We start from the raw sequence: 21,736 nt of genomic DNA on the forward strand, positions 1-21,736 counted from the left end.
CTGATCCTCTATCTCAAGACCATATTCCCGCTCTCCCCCCATACCCCTTGACGCCTTCTGCGTCCAACCCCATGTCTGAGGAGGATAGGAAGATTGTGGCCAGAGTCTCCCGCCATCTCCACCCCTTCCTTCCCTCCCTCAGTAACCGAGGATGCATCCCATCCGGACCGGGTGACTTTTCGACTCTGAGTCTGGCCGAACTTTAAAGTAACCTCCTATTTATCTATTTTTACAAGCTGCCACCTCTCCCCCGGTGAAGACCGATTGCAACTCGTCAATGTAGTAAATTCTGCATTAAAATTATTATTTTTTTAAAACAGGTGAGGAGGGCGCGGGGCTCGAACCCTCGACCCGCCGGTCTCTCTCTCTCTCTCCACCCCCTGACGTCATGCCCCGGGCCGGAGCTTCAGCGCGCATGCTCGCCATTGAGCCCTGACGTAAGGGAGAGAGGGAAGGAGGGAGGAGAGGCGTGGCCGGCGCGCTGACGTCACCCTGACGGACAGTTGCCCGTGGTGACGGGCGCCGATTGACCCTCCCGCCCCCGCCGGAAGTGCTGCTCAGTCGGCGGTGGACGGCGGGCGGCGGAGGAGGTGAGGCGGATCGCCGCGCGTTTTCGCCGGGGGAGGGGAAGGAGGAGAGAGAGGGTGTGTGTGTGTGTGTGTGTGTGAGGCCGCTTAGGCCGCGCGTCTTTCCTTCTCCTCCTCCTCCTCCTCCTCCATTTTGTGTGTTTTTTATTTAACAAAACAAGAAGCTGCGCTTTCTTCGGAGAACCGCCGGCGCGCAGGCGCGGGGCCTTTTTTCCCCCTCCCCCACCCCCACCCCAGCGCGCAGGCGCGGGGCGCCAGCTGCACGCCGGGGGTTGTAGTCCTCCCGAAGCCGCCGCGCATGCGTGGTGGTGGTGGTGGTGGGTGCGGAGGGAGGTCGAGTCTGCGCAGGCGCCGCACGCTGGGACTCGAGCTCCCTTTTTCCTGCATGAGGGAGGGAAAGAGGCCGGGACTGCGCAGCCGCGGCGCGGCGCCCGCTGGGAGTTGTAGTCCGGCCGCCCGGGCCGTGCTGCGGCAGGCGGGCGGGCTGGAACTACAAGTGCCAGGGGGCTGCGCGGGCCAGGCTGCAGGAGCCATTGTCTCCCCCCCCCCCCCCCAGGGCTTGTCAATCAAATCCAGGGCTTGTCAATCAAATCCAGGGCTTGTCAATCAAATCCAGGGCTTGTCAATCAAATCCAGGGCTTGTCAATCAAATCCAGGGCTTGTCAATCAAATCCCTGTTTGCAGCCCAGAGCCTCTTTGATTGTGCATTTTAATTCCCCTCCTCCCTCCCCCATAAAAAAAAAAATCCAATAAAAACACACAGCACGCTGCAAAAACCCTGGGAAATTTGGCATGACCCCCGGAACTTGTCCACTTTGGCAGGAGGAATGGAAGAGCAGGATGTCGTTCAAACGGAGACAGATTGCAGACCTGGGCGTCCCGTCCCGGGGACACGAATCACAACAAGCTGGCGTGCGAATGGGACGTCTCAGGAACAGGAGGGGAGGCCATTCAGCCCCTCGAGCCCGCTCCGCCATTTGATGGCTGGCCCAACTCCATATACCCGCCTTTGGCCCGTATCCCTCAATACCTTTGGTTGCCAAAAAGCCTATCGATCTCCGATTTAAATTTAGCAATTGAGCCGGTATCAATTGCCGTTTGCGGAAGAGAGTTCCAAACTTCTACCACCCTTTGTGTGTAGAAATGTTTTCTAATCTCGCTCCTGAAAGGTCTGGCTCTAATTTTTAGACTGTGCCCCCTGCTCCTAGAATCCCCAACCAGCGGAAATAGTTTCTCTCTATCCACCCTATCCGTTCCCCTTAATATCTTATAAACTTCGATCAGATCACCCCTTAACCTTCGAAACTCCAGAGAATACAACCCCAATTTGTGTAATCTCTCCTCGTAACTTAACCCTTGAAGTCCGGGTATCATTCTAGTAAACCTACGCTGCACTCCCTCCAAGGCCAATATGTCCTTCCGAAGGTGCGGTGCCCAGAACTGCTCACAGTCCTCCAGGTGCGGTCTAACCAGGGTTTTGTATAGCTGCAGCATAACTTCTGCCCCCTTGTACTCTGGTCCTCCAGATAGAAAGGCCAGCGATCCATTAGCCTTATTGATTATTTTCTGCACCTGTTCATGACACTTCAATGATCGATGTACCTGAACCCCTAAGTCCCTTTGGACATCCACTGTTTTTAACTTTTTACCATTTAGAAAGTACCCTGTTCTATCCTTTTTTGATCCAAAGTGGATGACCTCACATTTGTCTACATTGAATTCCATTATCATTTACTGCAAGGGCAATGGAATATAAAAGTGGAGATGTTTTGCTACAGTTGTACAGGGCGTTGGTGAGACCACATCCAGAATACTGTGTGCAGTTTTGGTCTCCTTATTTAAGAAAGGACGGAATTTGCTTTGGAGGTGGTTCAGAGAAGGTTCACTCGACTGATTCCTGGGATGAGGGGGTTATCTTATGAGGAAAGGTTGGGCCTGTACACACTGGAGTTTAGAAGAATGAGAGGTGATCTTATTGAAACATCGAAGATCCTGAGGGGACTCGAAGGGGGAGATGCTGAGAGGACGTTTCCCCTTGTGGGATAGACTAGAACCAGGGGGACACAGTTTCCAAATGAGGGGTCTCCCATTTAAGACGGAGATGAGGAGAAATGTTTTCTCTCAGAGGGTGGTGAGTGTGTGGAACTCCCTTCCCCAGAGAGCGGGGGAGGCAGGGTCAGTGAATATTATTAAGGCTGAGTTCGATAGAGTCCTGATTAACAAGGGAGTCAAAGGTTATAGTCGGTAGACGGGGATAGTAGGGTTGAGGTCACAATCAGATCAGCCGTGATCTTATCAAATGGGAGAGCAGGCTCGAGGGGCCGAGTGGCCCACTCCTGCTCTTGATTCGTATGCAAGTCCGAAATAAAGGCAGGAAATGCTGCAGAAGCTCAGGCCAGCCAGGCTGCTTCCGTGGAGAAAGAAGAAAGGACTGAGGTTTCAGGCCAAAGACCCTGGGTCAGGACGGGAGGATGTTAAAAGAGCCTCTGTCGACTTCAGTGTCCATCAGCTTGTTCCGCCGCTGACCGAGCCCTGAAGGACATCGCTGCCAGACTGGGCTTGGGGCGGCAGCAGCAAATCTGCGCACAGCAAGATCCCACAAGCACCAATGAGCTGCAATGTATTTGGATTTTCAAAAGGCCTTCGATAAGGTACTTCCCACCTTTTTCCTGTCTGAGCAACCACCCTGAACCCCAACTCTCTGTTTTCTGTTTTGTAGCCAGCTTGCTCTCCGTTCTGCGACCTGTCCCCTGACTCCACAGGCTCTGACCTTAGTCATGAGTCTGCAATGTGGGACCTTATCGAAGGCCTTTCGAAAATCCAAATACATGACATCTCATTGGTGTTTGTGGGATCTTGCTGTGCCCAGATTTGCTGCTACTGCTGAACCATAGCCCTCTGAGAGTTTGACGGGACAGTGTAGAGGGAGCTTTACTCTGTATCTAACCCTGTACCTGCCCTGGGAGTGTTTGATGGGACAGTGTAGAGGGAGCTTTACTCTGTATCTAACCCTGTACCTGCCCTGGGAGTGTTTGATGGGACAGTGTAGAGGGAGCTTTACTCTGTATCTAACCCTGTACCTGCCCTGGGAGTGTTTGATGGGACAGTGTAGAGGGAGCTTTACTCTGTATCTAACCCTGTACCTGCCCTGGGAGTGTTTGATGGGACAGTGTAGAGGGAGCTTTACTCTGTATCTAACCCTGTACCTGCCCTGGGAGTGTTTGACGGGACAGTGTAGAGGGAGCTTTACTCTGTATCTAACCCTGTACCTGCCCTGGGAGTGTTTGACGGGACAGTGTAGAGGGAGCTTTACTCTGTATCTAACCCTGTACCTGCCCTGGGAGTGTTTGATGGGACAGTGTAGAGGGAGCTTTACTCTGTATCTAACCCTGGACCTGCCCTGGGAGTGTTTGATGGGACAGTGTCGAGGGAGCTTTACTCTGTATCTAACCCTGTACCTGCCCTGGGAGTGTTTGACGGGACAGTGTAGAGGGAGCTTTACTCTGTATCTAACCCTGTACCTGCCCTGGGAGTGTTTGATGGGACAGTGTGGAGGGAGCTTTCCTCTGTATCTAACCCTGTACCTGCCCTGGGAGTGTTTGACGAGTCTCTCTCTGTCCTGTTCGATGTTTTGCCGATCCACTGTTTGTCTTTATTAACACTCCCTGTCGTCTTAACAGGTCACTGCTGTGAGAATGTCGAAACGTAAAGTTTCGTTTGAAGATGGGAGAGGGGATCAGGACGACATGCTGCTCGGACAGGTAAATTAATTCAGGTGGAGGGGGCAGCCTGATTCTGTGACAGCCTGTTAGCGTGGAATTTGGACTGTTGAATTGAAGGCAACGATGAAGTGACTATTGGGTACATGGCGGTGGTCTTCACCCTAAAACCACACTGAAATGCGCTTTGCGTAGATTAGACTAACCCTAATTAAAAGCTGAAGTATAACACTTGACTCCTAACAAAATGGACACTATTAAATAAAATGGATTCTGCGACTGTGGGAAAGACAGTTAAAAGTGTTGAGTCTGTACATTCCAGAACTGGCTTCCAGTCTGGGAATACAAAGGACATTTCACAACGAACTGATAAAACTATAGAACCAGACTGCGTGAAACAAAGGCATGCTGTCTTCAGGTGATAACAGTTGTTCGGACTCAATTGGTTAATGCGTAAGCAGTCGATGGGGACCCACGGGTTCCCTTATTGAGTAGTATATGACAGACAGACGCTCGTTGATTAAGCAGATGCAAAAGGACGGCTGGGATCTTTCTCAGACCTTAGAACAGCAGAGAAAGTGGATAGACGGGGAAAAGAAAGATAATGGAACAAAAAAAAGGCAGGAGTATTACTCGTCCGCCAACTGCCTGGACTAATAGGACAAGTAGTCACCTGCACTAGAAAGTGGAGCGAAGATAAGGATAAAATTAGGGAATTAGAAACTCGGAATCTACACAAAGCGCATTTCAGTGTGGTTTTAGGGTGAAGACCACCGCCATGTACCCAATAGTCACTTCATCGTTGCCTTTAATTCAACAGGGGGCCGATGAATGGCAGATGGAGTTTAATTTAGATAAATGTGAGGTGATGCATTTTGGTGGATCGAATCGGGCCAGGACCTACTCCGTTAATGGTAGGGCGTTGGGGAGAGTTATAGAACAAAGAGATCTAGGAGCACAGGTTCATAGCTCCTTGAAAGTGGAGTCACAGGTGGATAGGGTGGTGAAGAAGGCATTCGGCATGCTTGGTTTCATTGGTCAGAACATTGAATGCAGGAGTTGGGATGTCTTGTTGAAGTTGTACAAGACATTAGTAAGGCCACACTTGGAATACTGTGTACAGTTCTGGTCACCCTATTATAGAAAGGATATTATTAAACTCGAAAGAGTGCAGAAAAGATTTACTAGGATGCTACCGGGACTTGATGGTTTGACTTATAGGGAGAGGTTGGACAGACTGGGACTTTTTTCCCTGGAGAGTAGGAGGTTAAGGGGTGATCTTATAGAAGTCTATAAAATAATGAGGGGCATAGATAAGGTCGATAGTCAAAATCTTTTCCCAAAGGTAGGGGAGTCTATAACGAGGGGGCACAGATTTAAGGTGAGAGGGGAGAGATACAAAAGGGTCCAGAGGGGCAATTTTTTCACTCAAAGGGTGGTGAGTGTCTGGAACGAGCTGCCAGAGGCAGTAGCAGAGGCGGGTACAATTTTGTCTTTTAAAAAGCATTTGGACAGTTACATGGGTAAGATGGGTATAGAGGGATATGGGCCAAGTGCAGGCAATTGGGACTAGCTTAGTGGTATAAACTGGGCGACATGGACATGTTGGGCCGAAGGGCCTGTTTCCATGTTGTAACTTCTATGATTCTATGATTCTAGTCCAAATTCCACGCTAACACAGCCCCAGTATCAGATCAGTGGCCGTGTGGAACTAACTGTCGATCTTTTCTTTCTCTCTCTGGTTCTGGATCTCACTCTGCCTCTGCCTCTCTTTCTCTTTCGCACTCTGCTTCTCCCTCTCTCCTCCTGCTTTCCCTCTCCTCTCCCTCTTCTCTTCCCCCCCCCCCCCCTCCTCTCCCTCGCCCTGTAGGTTGGAGCGAGTGGTGTGTCCGGCGGAGGGCCTGGCAGTCGTTTTAAGGGGAAACACTCATTGGACAGTGACGAAGAGGACGAGGACGACGAACGAGACAGCAAGAAATATGACATCCTGGCCACTGAGGATATTGAAGGTGAGAGTTCGGATTGGGACGAGGGGGCTCGGAACAGCATCGACTCAGAGGAGTGAGCTCATTGCTGCCTGGTTCAAATTGCAGGAGGGAAACAAAGAGAGGGAGGGAGTGAGTGAGGGCATGAGGGCGAGCGAGTGAGAGAGACAAAGCATGGGGGGGGGAGAGAGAGAGAGAGAGTTGGGTGGAGAGAGAGAGAGAGTTGGGTGGAGAGAGAGAGAGAGAGTTGGGTGGAGAGAGAGAGAGTTGGGTGGGGAGAGAGAGTTGGGTGGAGAGAGAGAGAGAGAGTTGGGTGGGGAGAGAGAGTTGGGGAGAGAGAGAGTTGGGGAGAGAGAGAGTTGGGTAGAGGGAGAGAGAGAGAGTTGGGTAGAGAGAGAGAGAGAGTTGGGTGGAGAGAGAGAGAGAGTTGGGTGGAGAGAGAGAGAGAGTTGGGTGGAGAGAGAGAGAGAGAGTTGGGTAGAGGGAGAGAGAGAGTTGGGTAGAGGGAGAGAGAGAGTTGGGTAGAGGGAGAGAGAGAGCTGGGTAGAGGGAGAGAGAGAGTTGGGTAGAGGGAGAGAGAGAGTTGGGGAGAGAGAGAGAGTTGGGTAGAGAGTGAGTGAGTGTGGGAGGGGGAGGGAGGGAGAGCGAGTGAGTGTGGGGGGGAGGGAGTGGGGAAGAGAGAGTGAGAAACAGTGTGCAGGTGGATGAGACAGCGAGAAGCAGACGTACACTTGAGTTCCCCATCACCGGCCACTCCGGTAAGTGGACCTCGTGCCCCTATTACCCGGAGCGCACCGTTCTCCGTCGAATATATAATTTAACAATCACAACACGGGACCCTTGTCGGTCCTACTGCTCTCTGTATTCTCGCGCGCCCTACCACCCGCCCTCCCCGTCGTCGCAGAACGACGGCTGTGAATTGAGACGAGGCCCGATCGTCACTCAATGGTTCACCTTACCTAATGAGCAGATCTGTGGGTTTCACCGTGAGAGCCCCCCCCCCCCGATTCCCGACCTCCGTCTCGAGCTAACCGCTGCCGCCTCTAGGCTCCGAGCAGCACGGGTGCAGTCAACGGAGCGCAATATCGGGCGGTCGGTGAACAGCAACGTCCCACCAGATCCTGGTTCCTCACCCGGCAAGTTAATTTAAAATTACCTCCCCAAAGCCCCTTGTCTTATTTAATTAATTGCAGATTTACCAGAATGGTACCAGGGATGAGGGGGACTGCAGTTTTTTTTACTCGTTCATGGGATGCGGGCGTCGCTGGCGAGGCCGGCATTTATTGCCCATCCCTAATTGCCCCTTGAGTAGGTGGTGGTGAGCCGCCTTCTTGAACCGCTGCAGTCCGTGTGGTGAAGGTTCTCCCACAGTGCTGTTAGGAAGGGAGTTCCAGGATTTTGACCCAGCGACGATGAAGGAACGGCCGATATATTTCCAAGTCGGGATGGTGTATGACTCGGAGGGGAAAGTGCAGGTGGTGTTGTTCCCATGTGCCTGCTGCCCTTGTCCTTCTCGGTGGTAGAGGTCGCGGGTTTGGGAGGTGCAATCGAAGAAGCCTTGGCGAGTTGCTGCAGTGCATCCTGTAGATGGTACACACTGCAGCCACGGTGCGCCGGTGGTGAAGGGAGTGAATGTTTAGGGTGGTGGATGGGGTGCCAATCAAGCGGGCTGCTTTGTCCTGGATGGTGTCGAGCTTCTTGAGTGTTGTTGGAGCTGCACTCATCCAGGCAAGTGGAGAGTATTCCATCACACTCCTGACTTGTGCCTTGTAGATGGCGGAAAGGCTTTGGGGAGTCAGGAGGTGAGTCACTCGCCGCAGAATACCCAGCCTCTGACCTGCTCTTGTAGCCACAGTATTTATATGGCTGGTCCAGTTAAGTTTCTGGTCAATGGTAACCCCCAGGATGTTGATGGTGGGGGATTCGGCGATGGTAATGCCGTTGAATGTCAAGGGGAGGTGGTTGGAATCTCTCTTGTTGGAGATGGTCATTGCCTGGCACTTGTCTGGCACGAATGTTACTTGCCACTTATCAGCCCAAGCCTGGATGTTGTCCAGGTCTTGCTGCATGCCGGCTCGGACTGCTTCATTATCTGGAGAGGCTGGGATTGTTCTCCTTAGAACAGAGAAGGTTAAGGGGAGATTTAATAGCGCTGTTAAAAGTTCTGAGGGGTTTTGATAGGGTAAATAAGGAGAAACTTTCCAGTGGGAGGGTCGGTCACCAGAGGACACGGATTTACTGTAATCGGGAAAAGAGCCAGAGGGGGAGATGAGGAGAATGTTTTTTTACGCAGCGAGTTGTGATGATCTGGAATTCACTGCCTGAAAGCAGATTCAACAATAACTTTCAAAAGGGGGAATTGGAGAAATACTTGAAAGGGAGAAATTTCAGGGCTGCGGGGAAAGGGCAGGGGGAGCGGGTCTAATTGGAGAGCTCTTTCAAAGGGCCAGCACAGGCACGATGGGCCGAATGGCCCCCTCCTGCACTGTATCGTTCTCTGATTCCATCAATCCCATGCCGCCCCGCAGAGGGACCCTAATCTCATCCAGCTCCCGCCGCCCTGTCCGTCCGCGTTCCGACTCAATGCTCTGGTGGGCGGGACTCACTCCCCTCTTTCCCCCTCACACAACCGTAGAACGTTTACAGCACGGAAGGAGGCCGTTCGGCCCGTCGAGTCCGTGCCGGCTCTCTCTGCGAGAGCAATCCAGCCAGTCCCACTCCCCCCGCCCTTTCCCCGTAGCCCCTGCAGATTTTTTTCCCTTCACGGACTGATCCAGTTCCCTTTTGAAGGCCATGATTGAATCTGCCTCCACCACCCCCTCGGGCAGTGCATTCCAGATCCTCACCACTCGCTGGGGAAAAAAGTTTCTCCTCATCTCACCTTTGGTTCTTTTGCCAATCACCTTAAATCTGTGTCCTCTGGTCCTTGACCCTTCCACCAATGGGAACAGTTTCTCTCTATCTACTCTGTCTGGACCCTTCATGATTTTGAACACCTCGATCAAATCTCCTCGCAACCGTCTCTGTTCCAAGGAGAACAACCCCAGCTTCTCCAGTCTGTCCACGGAACTAAAGTCCCTCATCCCTGGAATCATTCTGGTAAATCTCTTCTGCACCCTCTCTGAGACCTTCACATCTTTCCTAAAGTGCGGTGCCCAGAACTGGACACAATACTCCAGTTGTGGCCGAACCAGTGTTTTATAAAGGTTCATCATGACTTCCTTGCTTTTGTACTCTCTGCCTCTATTTATAAAGCCCAGGATCCCGTCTGCTTTTTTAACCGCTTTCTCAACCTGCCCTGCCACCTTCAACGATTTGTGTACATATACCCCCAGATCTCTCTGTTCCTGTACCCCTTTTAGAATTGTACCCTCTAGTTTATATTGCCTCTCCTCGTTCTTCACACCCAAATGTATCACCCCGCATTTTTCTGGGTTCAATTCCATCTGCCACGTGTCCGCCCATTCCACCAGCCTGTCTATCTCCTCTTGAAGTCTATCACTATCCTCCTCACTGTTCGCTACCCTTCCAAGTTTTTGTGTCATGATCGGGTTTTTATGATTTGTCTCAGGCCAGGAATCGGCCACCATCGACTACGATGAGGGTATCAAAATAACCCCCTTCAACCTGGAGGAGGAGATGCAGGAAGGGCACTTCGACTCGGAGGGGAACTACTTCCTGAAGAAAGAGGGAGTGATCCGCGATAACTGGCTCGACAACATCGACTGGGTGAGGGGGCACTGGGGGCGGGGGGCCTCGGGCACGGCCCTGGGTGCTCGCGCGTACAGAAGCGGGTGGGCAGATCGGGCAACGTCATATCAATGTCTCCAGGTTATGATCCCGGTGTTAATCCTGTGGGTGAGTGACTCCAGGTTCTGATCCCGGTGTTAATCCCGTCGGTCTCGGACTCCAGGTTCTGATCCCGGTGTTAATCCTGTGGGTCTCGGACTCCAGGTTCTGATCCCGGTGTTAATCCTGTGGGTGAGTGACTCCAGGTTCTGATCCCGGTGTTAATCCTGTGGGTGAGTGACTCCCGGTTCTGATCCCGGTGTTAATCCCGTCGGTCTCGGACTCCAGGTTCTGATCCCGGTGTTAATCCTGTGGGTCTCGGACTCCAGGTTCTGATCCCGGTGTTAATCCTGTGGGTGAGTGACTCCAGGTTCTGATCCCGGTGTTAATCCCGTGGGTCTCGGACTCCAGGTTCTGATCCCGGTGTTAATCCTGTGGGTGAGTGACTCCAGGTTCTGATCCCGGTGTTAATCCTGTGGGTGAGTGACTCCAGGTTCTGATCCCGGTGTTAATCCTGTGGGTGAGTGACTCCAGGTTCTGATCCCGGTGTTAATCCCGTGGGTCTCAGACTCCAGGTTCTGATCCCGGTGTTAATCCTGTGGGTGAGTGACTCCAGGTTCTGATCCCGGTGTTAATCCTGTGGGTCTCGGACTCCAGGTTCTGATCCTGTATTAATCCTGTAGGTGAGTGACTCCAGGTTCTGATCCTGTATTAATCCTGTGGGTGAGTGACTCCAGGTTCTGATCCTGTATTAATCCTGTGGGTCTCGGACTCCACGTTCTGATCCCGGTGTTAATCCTGTGGGTGAGTGACTCCAGGTTCTGATCCCGGTGTTAATCCCCTGGGTCTCGGACTCCAGGTTCTGATCCCGGTGTTAATCCTGTGAGTGAGTGACTCCAGGTTATGATCCGGTGTTAATCCTGTGGGTGAGTGACTCCAGGTTCTGATCCCGGTGTTAATCCCGTGGGTCTCGGACTCCAGGTTCTGATCCCGGTGTTAATCCTGTGGGTGAGTGACTCCAGGTTCTGATCCCGGTGTTAATCCTGTGGGTGAGTGACTCCAGGTTCTGATCCCGGTGTTAATCCCGTGGGTCTCAGACTCCAGGTTCTGATCCCGGTGTTAATCCTGTGGGTGAGTGACTCCAGGTTCTGATCCCGGTGTTAATCCTGTGGGTCTCGGACTCCAGGTTCTGATCCTGTATTAATCCTGTAGGTGAGTGACTCCAGGTTCTGATCCTGTATTAATCCTGTGGGTGAGTGACTCCAGGTTCTGATCCTGTATTAATCCTGTGGGTCTCGGACTCCAGGTTCTGATCCCGGTGTTAATCCTGTGGGTGAGTGACTCCAGGTTCTGATCCCGGTGTTAATCCCCTGGGTCTCGGACTCCAGGTTCTGATCCCGGTGTTAATCCTGTGAGTGAGTGACTCCAGGTTATGATCCGGTGTTAATCCTGTGGGTGAGTGACTCCAGGTTCTGATCCCGGTGTTAATCCCGTGGGTCTCGGACTCCAGGTTCTGATCCCGGTGTTAATCCTGTGGGTGAGTGACTCCAGGTTCTGATCCCGGTGTTAATCCCGTCGGTCTCGGACTCCAGGTTCTGATCCCGGTGTTAATCCTGTGGGTGAGTGACTCCAGGTTCTGATCCTGTATTAATCCTGTGGGTGAGTGACTCCAGGTTCTGATCCCGGTGTTAATCCTGTGGGTCTCGGACTCCAGGTTCTGATCCCGGTGTTAATCCTGTGGGTGAGTGACTCCCGGTTCTGATCCCGGTGTTAATCCTGTGGGTCTCGGACTCCAGGTTCTGATCCCGGTGTTAATCCTGTGGGTCTCGGACTCCAGGTTCTGATCCTGTATTAATCCTGTGGGTCTCGGACTCCAGGTTCTGATCCCGGTGTTAATCCTGTGGGTCTCGGACTCCCGGTTCTGATCCCGGTGTTAATCCCCTGGGTCTCGGACTCCAGGTTCTGATCCCGGTGTTAATCCTGTGGGTGAGTGACTCCCGGTTCTGATCCTGTATTAATCCTGTGGGTCTCGGACTCCAGGTTCTGATCCTGTATTAATCCTGTGGGTCTCGGACTCCAGGTTCTGATCCCGGTGTTAATCCTGTGGGTCTCGGACTCCAGGTTCTGATCCCGGTGTTAATCCTGTGGGTCTCGGACTCCAGGTTCTGATCCCGGTGTTAATCCTGTGAGTGAGTGACTCCCGGTTCTGATCCCGGTGTTAATCCTGTGGGTCTCGGACTCCAGGTTCTGATCCCGGTGTTAATCCTGTGGGTCTCGGACTCCAGGTTCTGATCCTGTATTAATCCTGTGGGTCTCGGACTCCAGGTTCTGATCCCGGTGTTAATCCTGTGGGTCTCGGACTCCCGGTTCTGATCCCGGTGTTAATCCCCTGGGTCTCGGACTCCAGGTTCTGATCTCGGTGTTAATCCTGTGAGTGAGTGACTCCCGGTTCTGATCCCGGTGTTAATCCTGTGGGTCTCGGACTCCAGGTTCTGATCCCGGTGTTAATCCTGTGGGTCTCGGACTCCAGGTTCTGATCCTGTATTAATCCTGTGGGTCTCGGACTCCAGGTTCTGATCCCGGTGTTAATCCTGTGGGTCTCGGACTCCCGGTTCTGATCCCGGTGTTAATCCCCTGGGTCTCGGACTCCAGGTTCTGATCCCGGTGTTAATCCTGTGGGTGAGTGACTCCCGGTTCTGATCCTGTATTAATCCTGTGGGTCTCGGACTCCAGGTTCTGATCCTGTATTAATCCTGTGGGTCTCGGACTCCAGGTTCTGATCCCGGTGTTAATCCTGTGGGTCTCGGACTCCAGGTTCTGATCCCGGTGTTAATCCTGTGGGTCTCGGACTCCAGGTTCTGATCCCGGTGTTAATCCTGTGAGTGAGTGACTCCCGGTTCTGATCCCGGTGTTAATCCTGTGGGTCTCGGACTCCAGGTTCTGATCCTGTATTAATCCTGTGGGTCTCGGACTCCAGGTTCTGATCCCGGTGTTAATCCTGTGGGTCTCGGACTCCCGGTTCTGATCCCGGTGTTAATCCCCTGGGTCTCGGACTCCAGGTTCTGATCCCGGTGTTAATCCTGTGGGTGAGTGACTCCAGGTTCTGATCCCGGTGTTAATCCCGTCGGTCTCGGACTCCAGGTTCTGATCCCGGTGTTAATCCTGTGGGTGAGTGACTCCAGGTTCTGATCCCGGTGTTAATCCCGTGGGTCTCGGACTGCAGGTTCTGATCCCGGTGTTAATCCTGTGAGTGAGTGACTCCCGGTTCTGATCCCGGTGTTAATCCTGTGGGTCTCGGACTCCAGGTTCTGATCCTGTATTAATCCTGTGGGTCTCGGACTCCAGGTTCTGATCCCGGTGTTAATCCTGTGGGTCTCGGACTCCAGGTTCTGATCCTGTATTAATCCTGTGGGTCTCGGACTCCAGGTTCTGATCCTGTATTAATCCTGTGGGTCTCGGACTCCAGGTTCTGATCCCGGTGTTAATCCCGTGGGTCTCGGACTCCAGGTTCTGATCCCGGTGTTAATCCTGTGGGTCTCGGACTCCAGGTTCTGATCCTGTATTAATCCTGTGAGTGAGTGACTCCCGGTTCTGATCCCGGTGTTAATCCTGTGTGTCTCGGACTCCAGGTTCTGATCCCGGTGTTAATCCTGTGGGTCTCGGACTCCAGGTTCTGATCCTGTATTAATCCTGTGGGTCTCGGACTCCAGGTTCTGATCCCGGTGTTAATCCTGTGGGTCTCGGACTCCCGGTTCTGATCCCGGTGTTAATCCCCTGGGTCTCGGACTCCAGGTTCTGATCCCGGTGTTAATCCTGTGGGTGAGTGACTCCCGGTTCTGATCCCGGTGTTAATCCCGTGGGTCTCGGACTCCCGGTTCTGATCCGGTGTTAATCCTGTGGGTCTCGGACTCCAGGTTCTGATCCCGGTGTTAATCCCGTGGGTCTCGGACTCCAGGTTCTGATCCCGGTGTTAATCCTGTGGGTCTCGGACTCCAGGTTCTGATCCCGGTGTTAATCCTGTGGGTCTCGGACTCCAGGTTCTGATCCTGTATTAATCCTGTGGGTGAGTGACTCCAGGTTCTGATCCCGGTGTTAATCCCGTGGGTCTCGGACTCCAGGTTCTGATCCCGGTGTTAACCCTGTTGTTTCCGGGCCAGGTGCGGATCAAGGAGAGGCCGCAGAGGCGGGGCGTGGAGAACGAGGCCGTCGAGCCGCCCACGGACGTCCGGACTCTGCTGGAGAACATTCTGGAAATGCTGCGGCCCGGCGAGACGGTGGCCAAGGCCATTCGTCGGCTGGGGGGCCGCGGCGGGAGGGGCGCCAAGTCCGCCCGCCCGTGGGAGGCGAAGAGGCGGAGGAGGGGCGAGGGCTCGGCAGCGAGAGGGGCGGCGGAGGAGGAGGAGGAGGAGGAGGAGGTGGAGGAGGCGGCCGAGCGACTGGACAGGCTGACCGGGCTGGCTGACCAGATGGTGGCCTGGGGCGAGTTTGAGATTTACCAGGACACATACGAGAAGCTCGGTTACCGTCTGAGGAAAGGCCAGGCCAGGCCACCCGAGCCCAGCGAGGCCCTGGACATGTTCGCGGAGCAGATTGACGAGGGCAGGCTGCGGGCGAGGGAGGAGGAGCCTGCAGCAGACGGTGAGCCTGGCACGGGGAGCGCGACGGGGGGATACCAACTCCCCTGCCCAAAGCGGGGATCGGGGTCTCTCAGTCCCCTCTCCCTCGGGGAGATATCTGCACACTGACTGGTGTCTCTCAGTCCCCTCTCTCTCAGGGAGATATCTGTACACTGACTGGTGTCTCTCAGTCCCCTCTCTCTCAGGGAGATATCTGTACACTGACTGGTGTCTCTCAGTCCCCTCTCTCTCAGGGAGATATCTGTACACTGACTGGTGTCTCTCAGTCCCCTCTCTCTCAGGGAGATATCTGCACACTGACTGGTGTCTCTCAGTCCCCTCTCTCTCAGGGAGATATCTGTACACTGACTGGTGTCTCTCAGTCCCCTCTCTCTCAGGGAGATATCTGCACACTGACTGGTGTCTCTCAGTCCCCTCTCCCTCAGGGAGATATCTGTACACTGACTGGTGTCTCTCAGTCCCTCTCTCTCAGGGAGATATCTGTACACTGACTGGTGTCTCTCAGTCCCTCGCCCTCAGGGAGATATCTGTACACTGAATGGTGTCTCTCAGTCCCCTCCCTCAGGGAGATATCTGTACACTGACTGGTGTCTCTCAGTCCCCTCTCTCTCGGGGAGATATCTGTACACTGACTGGTGTCTCTCAGTCCCCTCTCTCTCGGGGAGATATCTGTGCACTGACTGGTGTCTCTCAGTCCCCTCTCTCTCAGGGAGATATCTGTACACTGACTGGTGTCTCTCAGTCCCCTCTCTCTCAGGGAGATATCTGTACACTGACTGGTGTCTCTCAGTCCCCTCTCTCTCGGGGAGATATCTGTACACTGACTGGTGTCTCTCAGTCCCCTCTCTCTCAGGGAGATATCTGTACACTGACTGGTGTCTCTCAGTCCCCTCTCTCTCGGGGAGATATCTGTACACTGACTGGTGTCTCTCAGTCCCCTCTCTCTCAGGGAGATATCTGTACACTGACTGGTGTCTCTCAGTCCCCTCTCTCTCGGGGAGATATCTGTACACTGACTGGTGTCTCTCAGTCCCTCTCTCTCAGGGGGATATCTGTACACTGACTGGTGTCTCTCAGTTCCCTCTCTCTCAGGGAGATATCTGTACACTGACTGGTGTCTCTCAGTCCCCTCTCTCTCAGGGAGATATCTGTACACTGACTGGTGTCTCTCAGTCCCTCTCTCTCAGGGAGATATCTGTACACTGACTGGTGTCTCTCAGTCCCTCTCTCTCAGGGAGATATCTGTACACTGACTGGTGTCTCTCAGTCCCTCTCCCTCAGGGAGATATCTGTACACTGACTGGTGTCTCTCAGTCCCCTCTCTGTCAGGGAGATATCTGTACACTGACTGGTGTCTCTCAGTCCCCTCTCTCAGGGAGATATCTGTGCACTGACTGGTGTCTCTCAGTCCCTCTCTCTCAGGGAGATATCTGTACACTGACTGGTGTCTCTCAGTCCCCTCTCTCTCAGGGAGATATCTGTGCACTGACTGGTGTCTCTCAGTCCCTCTCTCTCAGGGAGATATCTGTACACTGACTGGTGTCTCTCAGTCCCCTCTCTCTCAGGGAGATATCTGTACACTGACTGGTGTCTCTCAGTCCCCTCTCTCTCAGGGAGATATCTGTGCACTGACTGGTGTCTCTCAGTCCCTCTCTCTCAGGGAGATATCTGTACACTGACTGGTGTCTCTCAGTCCCCTCTCTCTCAGGGAGATATCTGTACACTGACTGGTGTCTCTCAGTCCCTCTCTCTCAGGGAGATATCTGTACACTGACTGGTGTCTCTCAGTCCCCTCTCTCTCAGGGAGATATCTGTACACTGACTGGTGTCTCTCAGTCCCCTCTCTCCCTCGGGGAGATATCTGTACACTGACTGGTGTCTCTCAGTCCCTCTCTCTCAGGGAGATATCTGTACACTGACTGGTGTCTCTCAGTCCCTCTCTCTCAGGGAGATATCTGTACACTGACTGGTGTCTCTCAGTCCCCTCTCTTTCAGGGAGATATCTGTACACTGACTGGTGTCTCTCAGTCCCCTCTCGCTCAGGGAGATATCTGTACACTGACTGGTGTCTCTCAGTTCCCTCTCTCTCAGGGAGATATCTGTACACTGACTGGTGTCTCTCAGTCCCCTCTCTCTCAGGGAGATATCTGTACACTGACTGGTGTCTCTCAGTCCCCTCTCTCTCAGGGAGATATCTGTACACTGACTGGTGTCTCTCAGTCCCCTCTCTCTCAGGGAGATATCTGTACACTGACTGGTGTCTCTCAGTCCCCTCTCTCTCAGGGAGATATCTGTACACTGACTGGTGTCTCTCAGTCCCCTCTCTCTCAGGGAGATATCTGTACACTGACTGGTGTCTCTCAGTCCCCTCTCTCTCAGGGAGATATCTGCGCACTGACTGGTGTCTCTCAGTCCCCTCTCTCTCAGGGAGATATCTGTACACTGACTGGTGTCTCTCAGTTCCCTCTCTCTCAGGGAGATATCTGTGCACTGACTGGTGTCTCTCAGTCCCCTCTCTCTCAGGGAGATATCTGTACACTGACTGGTGTCTCTCAGTCCCCTCTCTCTCAGGGAGATATCTGTACACTGACTGGTGTCTCTCAGTCCCCTCTCTCTCAGGGAGATATCTGTACACTGACTGGTGTCTCTCAGTCCCCTCTCTCTCAGGGAGATATCTGTACACTGACTGGTGTCTCTCAGTCCCCTCTCTCTCAGGGAGATATCTGTACACTGACTGGTGTCTCTCAGTCCCCTCTCTCTCAGGGAGATATCTGTACACTGACTGGTGTCTCTCAGTCCCCTCTCTCTCAGGGAGATATCTGTACACTGACTGGTGTCTCTCAGTCCCTCTCTCTCAGGGAGATATCTGTACACTGACTGGTGTCTCTCAGTCCCCTCTCTCTCAGGGAGATATCTGTACACTGACTGGTGTCTCTCAGTCCCTCTCTCTCAGGGAGATATCTGTACACTGACTGGTGTCTCTCAGTCCCCTCTCTCTCAGGGAGATATCTGTACACTGACTGGTGTCTCTCAGTCCCCTCTCTCTCAGGGAGATATCTGTACACTGACTGGTGTCTCTCAGTCCCCTCTCTCTCAGGGAGATATCTGTACACTGACTGGTGTCTCTCAGTCCCCTCTCTCTCAGGGAGATATCTGTACACTGACTGGTGTCTCTCAGTCTCTCTCTCTCAGGGAGATATCTGTACACTGACTGGTGTCTCTCAGTCCCCTCTCTCTCAGGGAGATATCTGTTCACTGACTGGTGTCTCTCAGTCCTCTCTCTCTCAGGGAGATATCTGTTCACTGACTGGTGTCTCTCAGTCCCTCTCTCTCAGGGAGATATCTGTACACTGACTGGTGTCTCTCAGCTCCGACCTTGGATGAGGTCTGGGCTCTGAGGTGGTATTATGGGCTGTGTGTGGAGGTTTTGATGCAGGCGTGAATTGTTCTGATTTTCCACCCTCCCCTTCCCCCAGAGATTTCCTCGGAGGGGCTGTCGGAGGTCATGTGGGAATATAAGTGGGAAAACCGGAGAGACGCGGAGCTCTACGGTCCCTTCTCCAGCACGCAGATGCAGGTAGGACCCTTTGGGGGCTCCGTTCTATCTCTGACTCAGCCGCTCTGCCCAACGTCTGTTCGATTCAACTCTTCCTGGCCAGGCCAGTCTCATGGGCGTCGGTTTGGTAATTGGTGTGGGCGGGGTCTCAGTCCTCTGGGTGTTGGGGGTCTCAGTGGCCCCCCCCCCCCTTTCCTTCTGTCGGAGGTCTTAGAACCTCCCCCCCCACCCCAGTATTCGGGAACTCAGACCCCTGGGGACGGGGGAGGTTGCTCTCAGTTCCCCCCCAGGTGTCGGGGGCCTGGGTCCCCCCCAGTATTGGGGGTCCCAGCCCCCTGGGGACGAGTGAGATTTCCTCTCAGTCCCCCTGGTGCTGGGGGTCCTCACCCCCTCCCCATTGTCGGGGGTCCCAGACGTCCTTGGGACGAGTGAGATTTCCTCTCAGTCCCCCTGGGGTCAGGGGGTCCCTGTCCCCCCCAGTAATAGGGGTCACAGATCCCCTGGGCTCGGGTGAGGTTGTCCCTCTGTCCCCCTGGTGTCCGGGGTAGGGGTCGGGGGTCTCGGTCCCCCCAGTATTGGGGGTCCCAGACTCCTGGGGACGGGTGAGGTTGTCAGTCCCTCTGGTGTCAGGGTCCTCAAGCCCCCCAATATTGGGGGTCCCAGATCCCTGGGGACGGGAGAGGTTGTCTCTCAGTCCCCTGGTGTCAGGGGTCTCATTCCCCCTGTATTGGGGGTCCCAGACTCCCGATTACGGGTGAGATTATCTCTCAGTCCCGCCAGTATTGGGGGTCCCAAACCCCTGGGAACGGGTGAGGTTGTTCCTCCGTCCCCCTGGTGTCGGGGGTGGGGGTCGGGGTCTCAGCACCCCCCCCCCCCCCCCCCGATATTGGGAGTCCCAGAACCCAGCAGTCAGGTAATGTTGTCTCTCAGTTCCCCCCCCCCCATTGTCAGGGGTCCCAGACTCTTGGGGACGGGAGAGATTGTCTCTCCGTTCCCCCCAGTATCGGGGGGGGGGGGTCCAAGCCCCCTGGGTTCGAGTGAGGTTGTCTCTCATTCCCCCTGTGTCGGGGGTCTCAGCCCCCCATTGTTCGGGGCCCCAGACCCCTGTGGACGGGAGAGGTTGTCTCTCAGTCCCCCCAATATTGCGGGTCCCAGATCCCTGGAGACGGGTGAGGTTGTCTCTCAATCCCCCTGGTGTTGAGGGCCTCAGTCCTCCCAATATTGGGGGTCCCAGATCCCTGGAGACAGGTGAGGTTGTCTCTCAGTCCCCCCAATATTGGGGGTCCCAGATCCCTGGAGACGGGTGAGGTTGTCTCTCAGTCCCCCCAATATTGGGGGTCTCAGATCCCTGGAGACGGGTGAGGTTGTCTCTCAGTCCCCCCAATATTGGGGGTCCCAGATCCCCGGAGATGGGTGAGGTTGTCTCTCAGTCCCCCCAATATTGGGGGTCCCAGATCCCCGGAGACGGGTGAGGTTGTCTCTCAGTCCTCCCCAATATTGGGGGGTCCCAGATCCCTGGAGACGGGTGAGGTTGTCTCTCAGTCCCCCCAATATTGGGGGTCCCAGATCCCTGGAGACGGGCGAGGTTGTCTCTCAGTCCCCCCAATATTGGGGGGTCCCAGATCCCTGGAGACGGGTGAGGTTGTCTCTCAGTCCCCCCAATATTGGGGGGTCCCAGATCCCCGGAGACGGGTGAGGTTGTCTCTCAGTCCTCCCCAATATTGGGGGTCCCAGATCCCTGGGGACGGGTGAGGTTGTCTCTAAGTGCCTGACTGGGGTCCTCTCATCGCTCGGCTTTGGTCTCCAGCCTCGGCTTTGCCGCTGGGCGTTCGTGGCTGCGTCTAACCTCCACGGTACCCTCTCTTCCCCCCCCCCTTTTTCCCCAGGAGTGGGTGGAACAGGACTACTTCCGGGACGGCGTGTACTGCCGCAAGGTGGGCGACCCAGACGGACCCTTCTACGTCTCCCGGCGGATCGATTTCGACCTCTACACGTGACGGGCCGCGGGCTGCCCCGAGCCGCGGGGACGAAGACTGGCGTATCGGCGGGCGGACTGCGGGGATTGAACGCCACTCACCTCCTCCGCGACCGCCTGCGCCCGGCACGTGCCGCTGAACTTGTCTGCCTTTTCGAAGGCTCGTTGCTAACCGTTGAACTGGACTGCTCCTTCCTCCCTCGCCCTGGCCCGGAGTGGATGGGGGCGGGTGGGGCGGGCGGGCGGGGCGGGGAGATTGTTGACGCATTGGCGTCTGCTCGTTTTTGTCTGTTGTGTGCTCATTAAAATATTGACCGGAGTGCTGTGTTCCATTCTGGGCACCTCGGGAAGGAGTTACCGGCTGTGGAGCACAGATTCACCGCAACGATTCCGGGATGTGGGCGTCGCTGGCATTTATTGCCCATCCCTGATCGCCCCTTGAGAAGGTGGTGGTGAGCCGCCTTCTTGAACCGCTGCAGTCCGTGTGGTGACGGTTCTCCCACAGTGCTGTTAGGAAGGGAGTTCCAGGATTTGGACGATGAAGGAACGGCCGATATATTTCCAAGTCGGGATGGTGTGCGACTCGGAGGGGAACGTGCAGGTGGTGTTGTTCCCATGTGCCTGCTGCCCTTGTCCTTCTAGGTGGTAGAGGTCGCGGGTTTGGGAGGTGCTGTCGAAGAAGCCTTGGCAAGTTGCTGCAGTGCATCCTGTGGATGGTGCACACTGCAGCCACGGTGCGCCGGTGGTGAAGGGAGTGAATGTTTAGGGTGGTGGATGGGGTGCCAATCAAGCGGGCTGCTTTGTCCTGGATGGTGTCGAGCTTCTTGTGTGTTGTTGGAGCTGCACTCATCCAGGCAAGTGGAGAGTATTCCATCACACTCCTGACTTGTGCCTTGTAGATGGTGGAAAGGCTTTGGGGAGTCAGGAGGTGAGTCACTCGCCGCAGAATACCCAGCCTCTGACCTGCTCTTGTAGCCACAGTATTTATATGGTTGGTCCAGTTAAGTTTCTGGTCAATGGTGACCCCCAGGATGTTGATGGTGGGGGATTCGGCGATGGTAATGCTGTTGAATGTCAAGGGGAGGTGGTTAGACTCTCTCTTGTTGGAGATGGTCATTGCCTGGCACTTATCTGGTGCGAATGTTACTTGCCACTTATCAGCCCAAGCCTGGATGTTGTCCAGGTCTTGCTGCATGCGGGCTCGGACTGCTTCATTTTCTGATATATAGCACTTCTTAACAAAAGAGCAGGACTGGCAGTTAAATATTGCAGGGTACAACATATTTAGAAGGGAAAGCCGTGCTTGGCCAACCTTACTGAATTCGTTGATGAAGGAGCAGACAAGGGTAACGTAGTAGATGTAATATATTTAGATTTGGAAAAGGCCTTCGGTAAGGTACCACATTGCAGACTCATGACTAAGGTCAGAGCATGTGGAGTCAGGGGGTAGGGAGCAGAATGGAGAGCAAGCTGGCTACAAAACAGAAA

The 21,736-nt window shown here is 54.3% G+C and overlaps 1 protein-coding gene across 2 annotated transcripts; it reads left to right on the plus strand.

Annotated features, from left to right (window-relative positions):
* Positions 1–515: 515 nt before the first annotated feature.
* Positions 516–20,499, plus strand: LOC137311556 (CD2 antigen cytoplasmic tail-binding protein 2-like). 2 transcript variants are annotated; one of them, XM_067978680.1, is made up of 7 exons: positions 516–590; positions 4,268–4,348; positions 6,177–6,315; positions 9,863–10,020; positions 14,238–14,718; positions 18,194–18,294; positions 20,160–20,499. In XM_067978680.1, exons 2-7 carry the CDS (start codon positions 4,283–4,285, stop codon positions 20,268–20,270), a joined length of 1,056 nt encoding a protein of 351 aa, XP_067834781.1. In that variant the 5' UTR covers positions 516–590; positions 4,268–4,282; the 3' UTR covers positions 20,271–20,499. The 2 variants fall into 2 exon arrangements, with proteins under 2 accessions (XP_067834781.1, XP_067834782.1); XM_067978681.1 differs by lacking the exon at positions 516–590 and adding an exon at positions 623–644.
* Positions 20,500–21,736: the final 1,237 nt, after the last annotated feature.

This window comes from Heptranchias perlo, unplaced genomic scaffold, assembly GCF_035084215.1.
Source record: "Heptranchias perlo isolate sHepPer1 unplaced genomic scaffold, sHepPer1.hap1 HAP1_SCAFFOLD_354, whole genome shotgun sequence".
Lineage (NCBI taxonomy): Eukaryota > Metazoa > Chordata > Chondrichthyes > Hexanchiformes > Hexanchidae > Heptranchias > Heptranchias perlo.